This window comes from Pelophylax lessonae (genome assembly GCF_965119305.1).
Source record: "Pelophylax lessonae genome assembly, chromosome: 5".
NCBI classification, from domain to species: Eukaryota; Metazoa; Chordata; class Amphibia; order Anura; family Ranidae; genus Pelophylax; species Pelophylax lessonae.
The window spans coordinates 280,367,886-280,388,129 of NC_138772.1; the positions used below are offsets into that span (position 1 = coordinate 280,367,886).

The 20,244-nt window shown below is 40.5% G+C and overlaps 1 protein-coding gene across 1 annotated transcript in view; it reads right to left on the minus strand.

The window, feature by feature from the left end:
- The window catches only part of GABBR2 (gamma-aminobutyric acid type B receptor subunit 2), an 873,294-nt gene that overhangs the window by 418,618 nt on the left and 434,432 nt on the right, over positions 1-20,244 (minus strand). The window contains exons 4-5 of the mRNA XM_082257550.1: positions 12,167-12,268; positions 5,115-5,180 (exon numbers count right to left, since the gene is read on the minus strand). Of these exons, the coding sequence (XP_082113676.1) occupies positions 5,115-5,180; positions 12,167-12,268 (168 nt within the window). The remainder of the gene's footprint in view (positions 1-5,114; positions 5,181-12,166; positions 12,269-20,244) is intronic.

The following is a 20,244-nucleotide window of genomic DNA, read 5'->3' on the forward strand; positions in this document are numbered from 1 at the left end:
GATCTATTCATAAACAATATTATGTAATTTATGTAATCATTGGTTAGAATGTAGGTCTCACCCCCCCCCCCCCATTTCACATTTCCCCATGCTGTTCCTTAACCCCTGACCCTTAGTGCTGTGTTAGAAGATTAAGATAGTCAAAAAAGTAAGCAACATCTCTAACCTGCTGGGCTTCCTATCTAGCTGCCTTCATGGGAATCCTAAGTTTAGGTATGCTAGTCAAATTTACAGCAGTGAATAAATGTGGGACTGGTTATACTGTGTTGTTACCTGCAAACTATCTGTTTATGTTTGTCTACATATAATGTAAATTGAAAATTCAATAAAAAATATCTGCTCTAAAAAGTAATTTCTGGCAAGAATTCCAGACAACCCACCACCAGTAACAAATACATAACAATTATGTTCTAAAATAATAAATATTTTCTTTTTATTGAGATGTATTATTTTTTTTGTCTTTTTACTTTTTGTTCTTGTGATATGTATTGTTCTGATATTCCTGTTCATTATTCTGAAAACCAAATAAAAATTAATTCAAGTCTAAAATAATAAATAACCTTTGCACTTTTCTCATGCTTACTGCATGGTGTAAAATGGCAAAAAAGTAAGCAGACAGCTTTGTCAGTCCATTACCATGCTGATGGATGCACATCTATGCCCAGAAGCTGCCTTGCCTTATTGGTGAATAAATATTACAGATAAGAGAGACATTTAAAATTTGTGTAAATTTGAAGCCAAAACTCGTTGTGATTTTGCTAGTGGTTTCAATGATACATCTAAGTGTAAGCATAGAGGTGTCATGTCTAAAATGATTCATGTATTCATTAGTGAAAAAACAATATTGCAGAATCTATGACATCGGTGATATGGTGGAACAATCAACACAGTGTACAGTGAACAGATAAATAAGTCCACTGGACCCCTTACCAGTTCACTCGGGAATCTCTAGGTTGTATCATAACAAGACAGTAGAGTTCCTTAGTGTTAAGGATTATGACAGTGGGTAGATAATCCTTCCCCATTATTATTCTGCACACTCGGCCACCAAAAAAAGAGGGATGACTAATGGGTCCCTGGAGGTCAGCAGGCCAGATTCCAGGAGTCCAAGCCATGACACCCATTCATCATAAGTGCTTAAACTGCGTATACACAAAGGTCAAGTTATGGCTCTCCAGGTACACATTTGAGTACTTCAACTCTCATTTAATATATGAGGTGCCCTTATTTTCTTTAAGAGAAGTATAATGCCCAGCAATAGAGAGTTCATCTTCCTCCTAGTTATTGGTCTTCTTCTCATTTACCATGTTAACCTCCCTGGCGGTATGATTATGTCTGGAAGTTTATACCAAAAGCGGTACAATTTTTTGCATGGAAATTTGGTGTTATGTATTATAGGCCTACAATTCTTAGTAATTACTGACTTAAACCTGACCAAAACAAGACTCTAGTAGACATCCCAGATGTGATAAACTTTGAAACACAAAATCATGAATTATAATCTCATAAATAATGTAATTTTATTCAATAATGTAGTAAATAAGGAAATTTATCAAAGAAAGAAAATTCAATACACATCCTGCGTGTGATAAATTTTGAAACAAGGAACTACACAAAGTCCAACGTCACAATCAGGACAATGGAACCTGGTTTCCTTTCGGACTTTCTTTCCATTGCTATCGCGTTTTGAGCAGCAAACTACACACATCCTGGTCGGTGCTGCCTTTTTTGCAGTTGGCGGGATATAGTCTGCAAAGTGACAGCCGGTCAGACATTCTGGGTTGACCACGTCAACAGCGCGACGTCCAGGTCTATTTACAACTCCTGATGGTGTCTGGTGCTTTACAAAAATCTGCACAGCCACCTTACAGACAAACTCGGAATGAGCAAGAGGCTTGTCACTGTTGGCTTTGTGCAGGATGTAAGCGTTCCAAAGACATTGTTCCAGAAGATGTCTGAATATTTTTTTATAATATTTTTTTTGCTGTTTTCGCATAGCGGGATAGAAGGTCATGGCCTGATCGGCTCTGTCGACACCTCCCATTGTTTTGTTATAGTCTATCACGACCTGCGGTTTCAGCACATCTGTCCCACATTTTGTGTGGACCATGGCAGTGGAGGTATTGTGCACAGTACTCATGAGACACATGTCCTTCATGTCTCGCCATCGCATTGCCATCATCTTACCCTTCTGCCAGGCAACCATTTCTCCGGTTTTTAGTTTTTTTTTGGCAAACAAAGATGGCATGTCTCGTCGGTTAGGCCTAACGGTAACATATGCGTTGGTTCTATTTTGTAGCAAAACATCATATAGTTCCGGGGACGTATAGAAGTTGTCCGTGGTCACACAATATCCCTGGTTCAGCAATGGCTCCCGAAGTGTAAGGACGGATGATATGGACATCCCATAGCCGCTGTACCTGGGGTTGAATTTAGTGCCTTTGCCGGTGTAAATTACCGAATTCCATATGTACCCCGTGGATGACTCGCAGAGCATATATGATTTGATGCCAAACCGCGCTCTTTTGGATGCAATGTACTGAATCCAGCTTAGGCGCCCCTTGTAGGCCATCAAACTCTCATCCACGCTGACGTCCCTTTCTGGCACGTAGGTCCGCTGGAAATTGGCCATAATAATTTGCCATACCTCCCAGATTTTTTTCAGTTTGGGCGCAGGATGCTTGGCCTCATCAAACTCCTCATTGTTTGTGAAGTGGAAATACTTCATAATCAGGGATAAGCGATACTCAGACATCACGGTGCCAAAAAACGGAGTGGCCAGTAACCTGTTGGTGGTCCAGTACCATTTCTGGAACGGTTTTCCCACCAACCCCTGAAGAAAGAGGAGTCCCAGAAACAGCCACATGTCCTCTTTCGTCACCGGTTCCCACTTTCTGCTTCTGGAAAACCTGGCATGCAGCATAGCGGATTGCTGCTCTTGGTAGCGATTCGTCTCCGTGACAATTATTTCAATTACCTCCTCAGTGAGGAATAATTGCAGGTATGCCAGAGGGTTGTCACGCTCGCCATCTACCTTCATCCCAGGTGATCCGGTGAACGGGAATCTTGGGGGCGCTACCTGGTCCGCATCACAATCAATAGCGTACCAAGTGCGCACATCGCTCAGGTCAGGTGCAGGGTCATCGCCGTTGACACTTGCCAGATCCGTGTCAGTGTCAGTGTCAGATGACAAATCACCCCATGACTCGCTATCGCTCACTTCCGCGAGCACCTCCGGGTCGCTGTCGCTGCCGCTGTCACTCAGCTGGTCCAAAAGCGCTTTAGACTGCCGCTTTTTTGATGCCATAATATATATTTTTTTTTGGGCACAAATCACAAGTATAATGTCAGAAGGGGCACTGTACTGTCAGATCTGAGGTAATCTGTGGTGATACAGTGTAATCCTCTCAGATTACATTGTATCACCTCTTTTATTTATTTTTACTTTTCAAAATTCCCGCCCAGTTCCGCTCCCGTGCGCCGCCTCTGCTCGCAGGGAACAGAACCAGGAAGTCAGACGCCGGTCACCCGGCGATCGGAGCGAAGGACATCGCTGGATCGCCGGGACAAGGTAAGTGCATTACTCGGGGAGCTAAGGGGGCTCCGCTGGCACTCTGCAATACTACCCCGAGCGTGACTCTGGGTTACTGCTCCTGAAAGAAAAAATTAACCCCGAGTCACGCTCGGGATCACCGCCAGGGAGGTTAAACTGCATTACTGCAGCTTCTGTTGCTCACAGTACCCAGACCTCTTCTAATATAGACAGGTAATTTCCTATATTCTCTTGCACTAATGATAAAGAGGGAGGGACAAGAGTTAAATACAACCGGTCTTCTGCTATGCACAACAACAACTGCAAGTGTGTTCTTCTCCTTTTCCTCTCACTACAACAGCCAGACATTATTTAATGAATGTTTAGACAGAACAGAAAATGGTCAAGTAATATGACTGTCTGCTAAATGTTTGCCTGGTTAAACACACTATAATATGCAATATTTTAAATGTATGTAAGAAGTGATCTGAGCAAGATTCAACAGGTAGAATTTGGTTGTTTTTTTGGGAAAAAGAACTGGTGAAGTAATTCAGATAAAAAAAAAACTGATAGAGCAAGTTTTTATGAAGTGATTATATTTGGACTATAGATAATGGTCTTACAGTATATTCAGTATTGTCTTTTTTAAGGCTGACTAATACATGCATACATTTGATTTATTACTATGCACGTGTTGACCATTTAGCTTTAGTAATAGACTTTTTTTATTACTCTCCTAAGCTTCCATGCAGCAGTCTGTGGTGACTCCTAGATGGCAATGATCAGCCAATTCTGAGAAAACTGAAGGTATAAAACTACTAAGTTGGCACAATGATGTTAGGATCACACAATATTTGAAATAATCACTAACTTTGATTAAGTAATGCACTCAAAAAGTTTAAAACTGTACATTTTCAAATGAATTACATGATCATTGTCAACGTTTTCATAATATAGGTATTGAAATAGTGAATTGTTTGTCTAATTGAGATGGTATGCAATTAATCTTTGCTAAATTAACTTTCTTTCTATGTTCTACTTTTGAGCTTTTTCCCCTCTCTTAGTTGACCCAGAGCAAAAAACCCACTTTGGCTTTCTACTACAATAGTCATGGTTTATGGGAAATCTACTGTCTTCCAAAACCAATATCAGCTTGAGTTTCTCAGTCAACCATGCCATGCTAACAAAGAGACTTTATTTAGAAAATATTTACATTATATGAATTCAATAATCAAATAGGAGAATTACCCATTTTTTTCAAATGCAGTATAAAAGTACCTACATACCATTAAACTTTAGCTGCCATGTGGTCATCAAACTGCCCGATAATTATCTATTCATAATTGCCCAATGAGCTTTTTCTACTTTACTTGGCCTAGAGCAAAAACCCTCTTTGGCTTTCTACTATGAAAGTCATGGTTTATGGGAAACCTACTGCCTACCAAAATTGATATCAGCTTGAGTTTCTCAGTCAGACATGCCATACTATAAAAGAGCCTTTATTTAGAAAATATTTACATTATTTTAATTAATTAATTAATTGGGAGGCTATCCTTTTAATATACAGAATCAGTATACTTACACAACAGAAGACTTTAGCTGCCATATGTTCATCAAACTGCCCAATTATTATCCGTACATCATTGCCCTGTGAAGACAAGTATAATTGGTGTGGTTAAAAAAAACACAATTTACATTATTGATATGAAATAAAATGCAAAATGTAAAATGTAGCTACTTACTGTAAATAATGAAAATTAAAAAATAGGACAGGGATAAGACTTTGAACAGTTTAAAGGCAGTTTGAGTGCTTATTTTCTTTTTTTACTTTCTGTGGTTTTATAGGCTTGTATTAATATATTTGTAGGCCCTTGTCCACCAATTACTTTGTTTTATTCTAAAAACACATAGATGCTTTTTTTTTTGTTTAACCGCTTCCATACAGAGCAGTTAGACTTCCTGCCCAGACCAATTTTCAGCTTTCAGCACTCTCACACTTTGAATGACAATTGCTCAGTCATGCTACACTGTAACCAAACAAAATTTTTATCATTTTTTTCACACAAATAGAGCTTTCTTTTGGTGGTATTTGATCACAACTGGGTTTTTTTTTTTCGTGATATATGCAAAAAAAGAGCAAAAATTTTGAAAAAAAAAAACACTTTTTTTTAGTTTCAATTATAAAATTTTGCAAAAAATTAATTTTTCTTCATACATTTGGGCCAAAATGTATACTGCTACATGTCTCTGGTAAAATTAACCCAAATTAGTGTATATTATTTAGTCTGTGTGAAAGTTATTGAGTCTAGAAGCTATGGTACCAATTACTGAAAATTGATCCCACATGATCCCATGTGTGAGACTTTTACACAGCCTGGCCACAAAAAGTGACTCCACGTCCAAGAAGCACCTTCAGGCGTTCTAGGAGCATAAATACACATAAAACTATCTTACTACCTATCACACTTTTCAAGGCCCTAGAGCACCAATACAATGGAAAAGTCCACAAAATGACCCCATTTTGGAAAGCAAACACTCCAACGTATATTCTATGAGGCATTATGGGTCGTTTGAACATATCATTTTTTTTTCCACAGGTTTTTGGAAAATGTGGGAAAAAAATGAAAACTTTTTTTTTTTTACACAAAGTTGTCAATTTATAGGATATTCCTAACACATAGCATGTACACAGCAAAAATGACACCCCAAAATACATTCTGCTACTTCTCTTGAGTATGGCAATACCACATGTGTGAGACTTTTTCACAGCCTAGCCATATAGAGGGGCCTAACATCCAAGGAGCATCATCATGCATCCTAGCCACTTGCCTAGGCCTATTTTTGACATTTGGTGTTTACAAGCTAAAATCAGTTGTATTGCTAGAAAACTGCTTAGAACCCCCAAACATTATATATTTTTTTTTAGCAGAGACCCTAGAGAATAAAATGGAGATTATTGCAATATTTTTTATTACACCGTATTTGCGCAGCGGTCTTCCAAACGCAATTTTTTGGGAAAAAATTCACTTTTTTTAATTAAAAAATAAGAAACCAGTAAAGTTAGCCCAATTTTTTTCCATAATGTGAAAGATAATGTTATGCCGAGTAAATAGATACCCAACATGTCATGTTTCAAAATTACGCACGCTCACGGAATGGCGACAAACTTTGGTACTTAAAAATCCCCATAGGCGACAATTTAAAAATTTCTACAGGTTGCCATCTTTGAGTTACAGAGGAGGTCTAGGGCTAATTATTCCCCTTGCTCTAACGATCGCGGCGATACCTCACATGTGTGGTTTGAACACCGTTTACATATGTGGGCGGGGTTTCTGTATGCGTTCGCTTCTGCACGCAAGCTTACGGGGACATGGCGCTTTAATTTTTTTTTTTTTTACTATTTATTTTATTTATTATTTTTTATTTTTAAACCTGTCAACAGCCCATCAGAGTACCCGAGTACCTGTCATCTGAGTACCTGATGGCCTGATGGGCTGGTGACAGGTACTCGGGTACTTTGATGGGCTAGTGACAGGTGCTCTTTATTGGGGGGGGGGGCAATCAGTGTGGTTGGGGTGCACTGTAATCGGTAACTAGCTGTTACCACACTCACACAGGATCAGTGTGTGAGGAGGAGAACACAGTGACAGCTAGTTACCGTGTTCTCTGTTGACATTTGTGACCGGCTGTGATTGACACAGCCGATCATGTGGTAAACAGCCAATTTCTATTGGCTGTTTACCTTGATCAGGGATGGGCTATGTCCGAGGGACGAGCCTCATCCCTGATCGCGCCGCTGCGCGCCGCCGGGGGCGCGCACTGGCTGCTAGAACGGGCCGACGTCATATGACGGCGGCCCGGATCTGTACAACCACTTTGCCAACGTCATATTACATGACTCGGTATGGAAGTGGTTAAAGACAGTTGTGTCGTTTTTTATGCTGATAATGGTGTAGAATGGCCCAATACTATTGTCATTATATACATTTTGTATTGACTTATTACTATGGATTAAGGCTATAGCCAAATGTTAAAGGGTAAGGGTATGGTCAGGGTTTGGAGATGAAATGTTGGGGTATATTTTAGGGATAAGGTTAAGCGTTTGTGGAGGGGAGAGTTAAAGAAAATTTGAATGTATTTAACCACTTACTACCCGCCCGCCTTCAATTGACGGCGGAGTGGTGTAGCTATTATCCTGGAACGCCGTCATATGATGGCGCACCAGAACAGCCTCTCTCGTGCACCCCCGGGGGCGAGCAGAGCAGCAATCGTGACTGTGCCGCGTTGCTAGGACACGGCGCGATCCCGATCCCTGGAAAGTGTCAATGACATGACTCTTTACCCATGTGATCGGCTGTGTCCAATCACAGCCGGTCACATGTAAATGAGGAAGTGCCGTTATTCGGCTCTCCTCGGCTCACACTGTCAGTGTGTGAGGCGAGGAGAGCCCATCAGCGGCTCCTCCTCATAGGGGACACAGGGAAATGTAATCAGGGCACATTTCACCAGTGCCGTGATTACACAAGAGTGAAATAAAGTGCCATAACTGCCCACAATCAGGGCCCACAGTGCCCGCCATCAGTGCCCACCATCAGTGCCCACAGTGCTGCCAGTCAGTGCCCATCAGTGCTTTCTCATCTAGGCACTGATGGGCACTGACTGGCAGCACTATGGGCACTGAGTGTGGGCACTGATGGTGCTGCCCATCAGTGTCTATCAGTGCCGCCCATCAGTGCTCATCAGTGCCACCCGTCAGTGTCCATCTGTGCCATCCGTCAGTGTCCATCAGTCCTGCCTGTCAGTGCCCATCAGTGCCGCCTCTCAGTGCCCATCAGTGCCACCTATAAGTGCCCATCAGTGCCACCTATGCGTGCTCATCAGTGCCAGCTATCAGTGCTCATCAGTGCGGCATATTAGTACCTCCTCATCAGTGCCACCTCATCAGTGCCCATACGTGCCACCTCATCAGTTCCCATAAGTGCCACCTCATCAGTGCCCATCAGTGCAGCCTATCAGTGCCCATCAGTGCTGCCTCATCAGCGCACATCAGTGAAGGAGAAAAAACATTTTTTTCAAAATTTTCTGTCTTTTTTCTTTTTTTTTGTAAGAAATAAAAAACCCAAAGGTGAATAAATACCACCAAAAGAAAGCTTAATTTGTGTGAAAAAAAAATTATAACAAATTTCATATGGGCACAGTCTAGCATGGCCGTGCAATTGTCATTCAAAGTGTGAGAGCGCTGAAAGCTGAAAATTGGCCTGGGCAGGAAGGGGGTGAAAGTGCACTGTAGTTAAATATAGACGTTGCTATTGCTGCCCTCCTTTTGGAAAATGTTGGTTACCTGCCTGTCTGACCCACAAGTATGAAAAAGTAATTCTGCAACATGGGTGAAGGTGAAGTCAGAACTCAGAAAGTACTAAAGCTAATGGATCAGCATGAAAGACATCCTCCATATTTCTCTTTAAGTTTCCTTTTAATGTGACAACCTAAAGTTGAGCTAAAGGTTAGGGGTGAAGGGCATAGGGAAACTTTTTTATACTTATTTTTGGTGCCTTAACCACCACAAGAAGAATTAAAGCGGTAGTATCCCGCTTTTTGACACTTTTACCTACAGGTAAGCCTATAATAAGGCTTACCTGTAGGTACAATTAATATCTCCTAAACCGGCACGGACCTTCAGCTTTCCTTGACGGGAGCTTGCCGGAAAATCACTCCCGCGCGCATGCGCGGGAGTGATGTCATCGCGGCTCCGGCCAATCACAGCGCCGGAGCCGCCGAACCCGGAAGAGACACCGAGGGATCATGGCAGCGCCCGCAGCGATGTCCGGGGGTCCGTGTCGGGGCTTCGTTCTAAGGTAAGTAATACATAATGAGCTAGTATGTGATGCATACTAGCTCATTATGCCTTTGTCTTGCAGGTTTTTTTTTTTTGCTTTTTTTTTGGTTTTCGGGTTTACAACCGCTTTAACTGGCACTGAGCCCTCTGTAACAAAGGAGACACCTATTTTTCTCCATATGCTTTTGCTATGAGGAAGACAAGCTCTTTACCAGGGGAACTATTTTTTTTATTCATTCAGTGCCAAAAGCAGGAAGTTGATCTGCACCCACTTAGTATTAACAAGGCAGAAAAAGCAAAAGTACCTGCATTTCCTGCAATTAGACGATGATCCATTATCAATTTAGAGAGTTGAAGATAAACATTAGTAATTGGTGGTGATGAGATATTCATTCATAAGATAGTTACTTTAAATGGTACAAATGGCTATGTGGAAAGATTTTTTAAATATATCCTACCTCTGTGTATTTGTACTTTATTTTTTTCTATGAATTATACATTTTAAGGCCTAAAAACAAGCACATCATGTCCTTATGCTTATTGTCTTGACTAATGATGGCTTTATAATTGCCATGCAAACAGAAGGCAGAGAAACTAAAAGGCTTTGAAGACAAGGTAAGATACTATCATCAAAATACATTCGTGAGAGCTGAATAAATATTTGAAAGCATTTTATAATTGTGTACCACTGTCCTCGACTGACGTTTTCTTAGCTTTTATGAAGCTCTGTGGCTTTAATGATGACTTATTCCACATTTTTTCAAGCTTGATAAAATTGCTGTAATATTTTTAGAAGGTAAACATTTCTTAGAGTGTAATGAGTTTTAGTTATCCTTGTTTGGATATAATACTCAATCTGCTTCTTACTCCCTGTAAATGGCTGCTTCTGTTTGCATCACAACCTGCCCTCACTGTGTGTTGGTTATGAGAGCATCCATTCTCATTACTTTCTGTGTAGGGAGGGAAACATACAGGATAATAGAAAAAAACTGAAACATTCTAGAAAAAAATGCTGCTTTAGGTTTCCTGTAGGGCTATCAACTAGTAATGAGCTTAAGTTTGGGACAAACTCATGGGAAACTATCACATCATAGCAGGCCACAGGCCCAATCAGCTTCTGCAGGAAAATTTCTACCATGAAGCCACACAAAGGGGAATGGATGCAGGTGACATCATTGGTTGAATATGACCACATTGCCATATTTGGAAAATGTCATTCACCAAATATGGCCATTTCACTGACATCCATTCCCTCTTGGTATGTGTGACTGCGTGGTTGAAAATTCCTTGGCTGCAGCTTATTGGCCCAGTGACCTGATATGATGTGACAGCTTCTACATGTATAGGCAGAAATGGGTTCAAACCAAACCTTAGCTCATCACTCCAATCTAAAAATCTAAATTTCATTTGAAACCAATCGGGAACAACTCTGTGTTACACATTCGTTGGTATATCAAAATAATTTGTGATATTTAAAGAAAACCTTTACATCCCCAAATAACATAAACATAATAATACCTTGTTCAGCCAGACAATTGAAATGAACTACCTTATATTTAGCAGACTAAACAGAGCAAATACATATATGCAAACACTGACGTTTTGTAAAAAGTCAATGGTTCAGCCCTCATCCGCACCTCCGTTCAATGCCATTAGCTAATGATCTCAGCATAGAATTAAAAAAACCAAGAGGGTCACAGGAAACGCAGAGGTGTATTTAAAGTGGTTGTAGGGGCAGAAGGTTTTTTATCTTTTTTTTTTTAAATCTTTTTATTTGGTTTTCAAGAAAAGTAAACAAGGCATACATGAACAAAAGTATAAAGATGGTAATGATGCATAAGAAGAACATCAATGCATTTGTACAAACAGGTATGGTATATGGCCAATGATATGACCAACAAATAGAAGTTATCACGATAGCCAAAATTTCTGTAGCGATCACTCTTAGAACACAATTATCTAAAATGCATAGCTGCCCGGGGGGGGGGGGGGGGGCAAAGGTCCCAAGTTCTGCACCAGTGGGTTTATTGGTAAAAATACCACTGGAAGGAGGGCGCCCCATAAAGAGAGCATACTGCGTCCTCCTACTGAGATGCGGCCCCCACCCCGCCCGAACCTAACCCAGCACAACGCTAACTTTTAGCAGAATCTAGCGGAAACCATGCTTCTGTATATAATCGTTCCAAGGTTTTTTATCTTAATGCATTCTATGCATTTGGATAAAAAGCCTTCTGTGTGCAGCAGCCCCCCCTTACACTTACCTGAGGTCCATCTAGATCCAGCGATGTTGAAGGAGTGTCTCGGCTGCCCAGGACTCCCCTATACACATTATCCACTTTAAAGTATGTGTTAACCAAACAATGAACTTCTCTTATTGTGTTACCTTTTGATCTGTTAAATGTACCCATCAAAATGTTTTGCTATGTAAGTGTGATCCATGCAAAAAAAAAAAAAAAAAAAAGAAGAAGATAATCCTACCATATTATCAATGCCGTCATTGGCACTCTGCAGTGTTATCTAATGCAATATCATCAGAAAGTAGGTTAGGACCACAGAACATTTCCCCCAATAAAGAGGAGAGCTGTGAGATGTTCTATAGAACTAAGGTAAAACTCTTCCTTCACCTACATAATACAGTAAGTGACAGTTGTAATTCTAAGACAGGAAGTATAATATGAGGTGACAATAAAGTAAAAACCGAAATCGAATGCAGCCACCACATCCAAGGACTGGTAAGCTGCACCACATATTATATTTTCATTCTTGGGTATATAATACGTTAAGCATTTTGTACATACCTTAAGCTTTTTTACACTAATGCATGGATCATTGGAGAAACTTTCAGTGTCTGCAATTTGGATATCTGCAGCTTCCAGTTCACCGGTTAAATCATTTCTCACCTGCCAGGAAATAGAAAGAAAGGGTAAATGGAAAAATTGGTCACTGTTTAGGAGAGAGCAGATGGACTGCATTGCATTATCTTGAGAAAGTACACAGATACAGTATGATTAATGTCTCCATTTTCTTTTTTACAGGATCCTAAAACAATTCATCGAGATCATCATAGGAAGCAGAATTATTAGCATAATAAAATGAGGCTGCTGAGAAAAAAAAAAAAAAACGTTGGATCTCCGTAATGTACATGATTGATTTTTATATTTTGCCAGATTCTCGTCCAGCAACCTGTTAAAATTTATGGGAGCAATTTATTAATGGTAATTACAAAATGTATGCACAATGTCACTAATCGTTAGAAAATCACGGGTGGCCTTCAATTAATCTTTTGGCACGTGGCCAATATCATCAAGTGCTTTGTAACAGGATTCAAAAGAGGTCATCCTGTACATGGTGGCGTGGGCTGCTTTTCTGAGGACATTACCATTTAAATGACTTTTAAAATACTGTTTAAAGTGTAATGAAGTTGGGCAGTTATCCGCCTATTAACATTATGGATATGCAGATGAAATAGTAATAATAACAGCATTAGGCATTAGGTAATAAGTACATTTTAACAATGATTGGAGAGAACAACACAAATGAACTCATAGCATTAAAAACTGGGGGGGGGGGGGTAATAAAAAAAAAAAAAATATATATATATATATATATATATATATATATATATATACAGTATCTCAAAAAAGTGAGTACACCCCTCACATTTTTGTAAATATTTTAATATACCTTTTCATGTGAGAACCCTGTAGAAATGACACTTTGCTACAATGTAAAGTAGTGAATCCACAGCTTGTATAACAGTGTACATTTTTCGTCTCCTTAAAATAACTCAACACACAGCCATCAAAGTCTAAACCACTGGCAACAAATGTAAGTATACCCCTAAGTGAAAATTGGGCCTAGTTAGACATTTTTCCCTCCCCAGTGTCATGTGACTCATTAGGTCTCAGGTGTGAATGGGGAGAAGGTGTGTTAAATTTGGCTGTATCGCTCTCACTCTCTCATACTGGTCACTGGAAGTTCAACATGGTACCTCATGGCAAAGAACTCTCTGAGAATCTGAAAAAAAGAATTGTTGCTCTACATAAAGATGGCCTAGGCTATAAGAAGATTGGCAAGCCCCTGAAACTGACCTGCAGCATGGGGCTAAGACCATACAGCTGTTTAACAGGACATGTTCCACTCAGAACAAGCCTTGCCATGGTCGACAAAAGAAGTTGAGTGCACGTGCTCAGCATCATATCCAGAGGTTGTCTTTGGGAAATAGACGTATGAGTGCTGCCAGCATTGCTGCAGAGATGGAAGGTATGGGGGGGGTCAGCCTGTCAGTGCGAAGACCATACGCCGCACACTGCATCAAATTGGTCTGCATGGCTGTCATCCCAGAAGGAAGCCTTTTTCAAAGATGATGCACAAGAAATCTTGAAAACAGTTTACTGAGGACAAGCAGACTAAGGACATGGTTTACTGGAACCATGTCCTGTGGTCTGATGAGACCAAGATAAACCTATTTGGTTCAAATGGAGTCAAGCGTGTGTGGCGGCAACCAGGTGAGGAGTACAAAGACAAGTGTGTCTTGCCTACAGTCAAGCATGGTGATGGGAGTGTCATGGTCTGGGGCTGCATGAGTGCTGCCGGGCACTGGGGAGCTACAGTTCATTGAGGGAACCATGAGGAAACCATGAATGCCAACAAGTAATGTGAAATATTGAAGTAATACTGAAGTAGAGCATGATCCCCTCCCTTCAGAGACTGGGCCGCAGGGCAGTATTCCAACAGGATAATGACCCCAAACACACCTCCAAAATGACCACTGCCTTGCTAAAGAAGCTGAGGGTAAAGGTGATGGACTGGCCAAGTATGTCTCCAGACCTAAACCCTATTGAGTATCTGTGGGGCATCCTCAAATGGATGGTGGAGGAGCGCAAGATCTCTAACATCCACCAGCTCTGTGATGTCGTCATGGAGGAGTGGAAGAGGACTCCAGTGGCAACCTGTGAAGCTCTGGTGAACTCCATGCCCAAGAGGGTTAAGGCTAATGGTGGCAACACAAGATATTGACACTTTGGGCCCAATTTGGACTTTTTCACTTAGGGGTGTACTCTTTTTTGTTTCCAGTGGTTTAGACAATAAACACTTTAAGACCAGAAGGATTTGCCCCCCTAATGACCAGGCCACTTTTTTCAACTTGGCACTGCGTGACTTTAACTGACAATTGCGTGGTTATGCAATGCTGTGCCAAAACAAAATTTATGTCCCTTTTTTCCCCACAAATAAAGCTTTCTTTTGGTGGTATTTGATCACCTGTGTAATTTTTTTTGCACCATAAACAAAAAAAGAGTGACGATTCTGAAAAAATAAATAAATAAAAAAAACAATATTTTTCACATTCTGCTATATGACATTCCCCCCCCCAAAAAAATTAAAAAATCAAAGTTTTATAACATTTTAGGTCAATTTGTTTTCTGCTACATATTTTTGGTAAAAAAAAAAGTCACAATAAGTGTATTTTGATTGGTTTGCGCAAAAGTCTACTAACTACGGCAAAGATTTATGTCATTTTTATTGTTTTTTGTTTTTTTTACAAGTAATGGCAGCGATCTGTGATTTTTTGCGGGACTGTGACATTACAGCGGACAGATCGGACCCCTGACTGACATTTTTAACACCTTGGGGGGACCAGTGACATTACTACAGTAATCAGTGCTAAAAATATGCACTGTTACTGTAATAATGACACTGGCAGGGAAGGGGTTAAAATTGTGGGTGATCAAGGGGTAAATGTGAGCCTAGGGGAGTGATTCTAACTTTTGGGGGGGGCGTGGCTCGTGACATGACCATAGAGACCTGTGTTCCTATATACAAGGATCACATGGGCTCTATGATCATTCCAGGGAGAAGAACGGTCAGCTGTGTTTACAACAGCCGACCGTCCTTCTCTCTCAGCGGGGAATGATCGTGGGTGTCAGGCGGCAATCAAAGCCACCTGCCCGCTGCATCGGCTTCCCCACTGACAGGAGAATATATAATATTATAACTGCGGCGGGCGGGCGTAAAGTGGTTAATGGCTGCGTATTGTGTTATTTTGAGGGGACAACAAATTTACAATGTTATACAAGCTGTACACTCACTACTTTACATTGTAGCAAAGTGTCATTTCTTCAGTGTTGTCACATTAAAAGATCTAATAAAATATTTACAAAAATGTGAGGGGTGTACTCACTTTTTTGCATAGCGTATATAAAACCTGTGATTGTTTAAAGAGGAGCCTGCAATATTTAGCTATATGTAAAACTTAACAGACACTTATATTCTGAGATAGATATTTAGTCAGATAGACATTGTGCTAGCCACCCCCATTTTCCAAAATAATACCTTCAATTTCCTGTAGTAGCAGATGACGAGCGTAAATATAAATGTACAGTCTAAAAAGCCACTGTCCATGCACAACCGTCCTAACAGTACAAGTCTGTGTGATGACATTTGCAATGAGGTGTGTGGCCATTACTTACCTATGCCTGCATAAAACATTACACTGTCAAACCATAGCCACACACATTCTCGTTGCTGCACGATTGGCAATAGCTAGAAAATGGAAATCTGTGCAACCCTGACTCTCCAAGAACTGATTACAATTTTAGACGGTCACTTTGCATTGGAATATCTCATCTCCAAAGCCAAATTAACCACCGAAAAATTCTTGACAAATTGAGATCCCTGGATCAAGGATCCACGGAGCAAGAAACTGAACGGATTTAATCTCTTAATCAATTTGTCAGGATCACAGTTTGATCGAGTTTACAAGTTTCTAGAGTTGATCGTTTCTAGATATTTCTAGATATTTCCTCACGGAGCTGGGGCCGTGGTCAGTGGTGGAAATGAACCGCGTTATCCTCCAGACACAGTTTGTACCCAGTGGGGTGTCCGGGTCATGGGTGGGTCAGATTCACTGCTGGGCTATGGATGCCTCTGCACATTATAAAAACTTGGTCTAATATTGCAATGTTTTTTCAATATACTGCACCTAATTTTCTTCTTTCTGTACTGTTTAATTTTCTGAAAATTTTCAATAAAACACATTTGTTTAAAAGAAAATTATACTGGAGGGGCAGAAAGTTGATTTTCAGTAAAGGAAAGAATAATTTTAAGACCTTCCCATGAAAAAAAAATGAAATATGCCAAAGGAAATGTATAAAAAGTAAAGACGGCTTTATCAATAAGGAGTGTATTACAAAGAAAAACCTGTCCAAAGGTTTGAAGCTAGTAATATCTAGAAATGTTTATGTTTGAATTACTTTTTTTTCTGAAATATGGCACTGGTAGCCCTGATTCTAAATTGTAGCTAATTGAACTTTTGCTCCAAATTTGTATCAAAAGAACACAATACAGATGACTGTCGTGTAAAATTACCCATAAGCACCTTTTTTATTTTAATGAAAGATGATAAAGTAATGCTATTCCACTCTGTTTGGGAATAAATAAATTCTGTTGTTTGATTACTCTAGGTTCTTTTAGATGTAGGCAGATTGTAAGATTTACATTTTTGCTTCCGGTGATCATGACATTGGTTACCCATGGTGAGGGTATAACGACCGGACTAACAACTATCTTTCTCTATGCTTTGAAAATGTTTGCTTACATTTTTCTATAGCCAAAGTGGTCATTGTGAATGTTATTTTCTGCAAAACAACCAATTCAAAAATGATAAGGTATTTTTATGTGCATTCATTTTTTATTTTTTATTTTAGGAACCATTGTGCTTACCAATTAACTAAAAAATTTGTAGCTGCAAAGCAGGGTTCCATGGAAACTCTAGGGTTTCTCTAGAGCATGGGCCTTCAAACTATGGCCCTCCAGTTGTTCAGGAACTACAATTCCCATCATGCCTAGTCATGTCTGTGAATGTCAGAGTTTTACAATGCCTCATGGGATGTGTAGTTCCGCAACAGCTGGAGGGCCGTAGTTTGAGGATCCCTGCTCTAGAGGTTACTAAGTAGATGTTATTTGATCTCCCACCTGATAATGACTGCTTAGTTATGGCACCAATGTCACACAAAAGGAACCTCTAATCTTACACCTTTGATCATTAATATAAAGGGGCCCTTCTCTCACAAACCATCCAATCTAATGTGTCCCTTCTCCCACTTACCATCAATATAAAAGGACCATTCTCCCATGAACCCCCAACCTAAGGGAGACACTTCTTCTGTTGACTAGTAACTGAAAAGGTTCTTTCTAACATTGCCCATTAATGGAAAGTGATATTACAATTTGCACATCTTGTGATTTTTTTCTGCCCTTTATGGTTATCTGTTTTATATCAGAATTACTAATGAAAATAACTTTGTTGCATATGGCAGGGGCATAGTAAATATGATTTGTTGTGGGTGGCAAATAAGGTTTTTCACATTCCTAATTTGTTTTCTTTTATCATAATATCTACAACTTAGGCTGGGTTCACACATGTCTGGCTGCGATTTGCAGTCTGGTGCAGTTTTGTTCAACAGTTCAGGTGCAATTCAGGTTCAAAATTTTACTTGAATTCATACCTAGACCCAAAAATGCACAGGTCCCTTTGGAGAAATAGACCACAGCCACCCCATATATATGTGAACCGGCTCCATTGAGCATCAGATCCGCATATATGTGAACCGAGCCTTACTGATCATACTAATGTACTGTAAACTGTAGATCAGGGATCCTCAAACTACAACCTTCCAGCTGTTGCGGAACTACACTTCCCATGAGGCATTGTAAAACATTCACAGACATGACTAGACATGATGGGAATTGTAGTTCCCGAACAACTGGAGGGCCATAGTTTGAAGACCCCTGCTGTAGATAATAATTTTTTGCAGTGGTTCTTCTGGGAGCTGGAATTATTTCAAGGGTTCTTCCAAGGTTGATCTAGTCAAATGTATAGAATGAACGTATTGACATTCTCTGGTTGTTACTTTTCCATACAAGGCATGATGTAGCACGATCCTGCGTTGTAAGAGGGTGTATTAAATGTGACGTTTCTTAACGGATTTATACCATAGTACTTCTAGTCGTCAAACACCTTATTCAATTCATTGTTCCATTACTTCCCACTGTCCCTCATTTAAAGGGCATGTCACTTTTTTAGAACGAAGTCCCCCAGTCCCTCTGTCCATTTTTCCTGCTTAGTTGTCCTTTTTTTGGTCTGATATTAACAGTATATACCTATGTATTTGTGAAGTGACCAAAGTAGTTTTACTGCGCTTTGCCTTTCATCCAACTTCTAAATATTGCATTTGTTAGTACACCATGTACCTAACTGCAACCAAAGACTGTTTCTAGCAATTTAATATAAACTTACCAGCCACTTTATTAGGTACACCTGTTCTATTGCTTGGTAACACAAATTGCTAATCAGCCAATCACATGGCAGCAACTCAATGCATTTAGGCATCTAGATGTGTGAAGACAACTTGCTGAAGTTCAAACCAAGAATCAGAATCGGAATAAAGTAGATTTAAAACGGAGTTCCGGGCACAAAATCGACCTAATCGATTTTGTGTCCATCCGCTTGCTCTTCTTCACCTGAAAAGGAATTGGATAGTTAGGATTATTTTTCTTTTTTTTACTCACCTTGTATTTGTAGAAAGAAATACTCACCTATTTTCCACTTCCTCCCTCTGTGGCCACAGCCCGCGCTGTCACTTCCGGTTTGCAATGATTCCTGGGAGCTGAACATCATCGCTCCCAGGAATCAATGCGACGGCACTGGCCCCGCTCGTCACTTCCGGTTCAATTCCCTGCTAAACAGCTTCTGGGCATGCCCAGAAGCTGTGGAGGGTTGACACGCCGCACCGGAAGTGACGAGAGGGGCCGGTGAAGGCGCATTCTGGGAGAAGAAGACGCGGAAGAGGACGCAGAAGAGGATCGCGCTGGCTTCAGCTGCCAACAACAGAGATGGCAACGCTGGAGAAGAAATTTTAAAAGTGAGTATTTCTTCTTGCAGGTAAGTGCGAACCGGGACAGATCAGAGGCCTGCCATTGTGGAATGTACTAGCCCTGACTGTCCCGGGGGTATGTTCATTGAAAAAATGTTTTTGTGCCCGGAACTCCGCTTTAAGTGACTTTGAATGTGGCATGGTTATTGATGCCAGATGGGCTGGTCTGAGTATTTAAAAAATTGCTGATCCACTGGGATTTTCATGCACAACTATCTCTAGGGTTTACAGAGAATGGCCCGAAAAAGATAAAATATCCAGTGAGCAGCAGTTGTGTAGACGAAAATGCCTTGTTAATGTCTAAGGTTAGAGGAGAATGGGTAGACTGGTTCAAGATGATAGAAAGGCAACAGTATCTCAAATAATCACTTGTTAAAACCAAGGTATGGAGAATACCATCTCTGAATGCACAACACATTGAATCTTGAAGCAGGTGGGCTACAGCAGCAGAAGACCACACCGGGTGCCACTCCTGTTAGCTAAGAACAGGAAACTGAAGCTACAATTTGCACAGGCTCACCAAAATTGGACAATAGAGGATTGGAAAAATGTTGCCTGGTCTGATTGGTCTCAATTTTAGCTGTGACATTTAGATAATTGTGTCAGGATTTGGCACAAACAACATGAAAGCATGGATCCATTCTGCCTTGTATTACCGGTTCAGGCTGGTGGTAGTGGTGTAAGGCCGTGGAGGGTATTTTCTTGATACACTTTGGGCCTCTTAGTACCAATTTAGCATTGTTTAAACACCATGGCCTACCTGACTAATGTTGCTGACCATGTCCATCCCTTTATGACTACAGTGTACCCATTTTCAAAAGGCTACATCCAGCAGGATAATGCACCATGTCACAAATCTCAAATCATGTCAAACTGGTTTCTTGGACATGACAATGAGTTCACTGTACTCCAATGGCCTCCACAGTCACCAGCTCTCAATC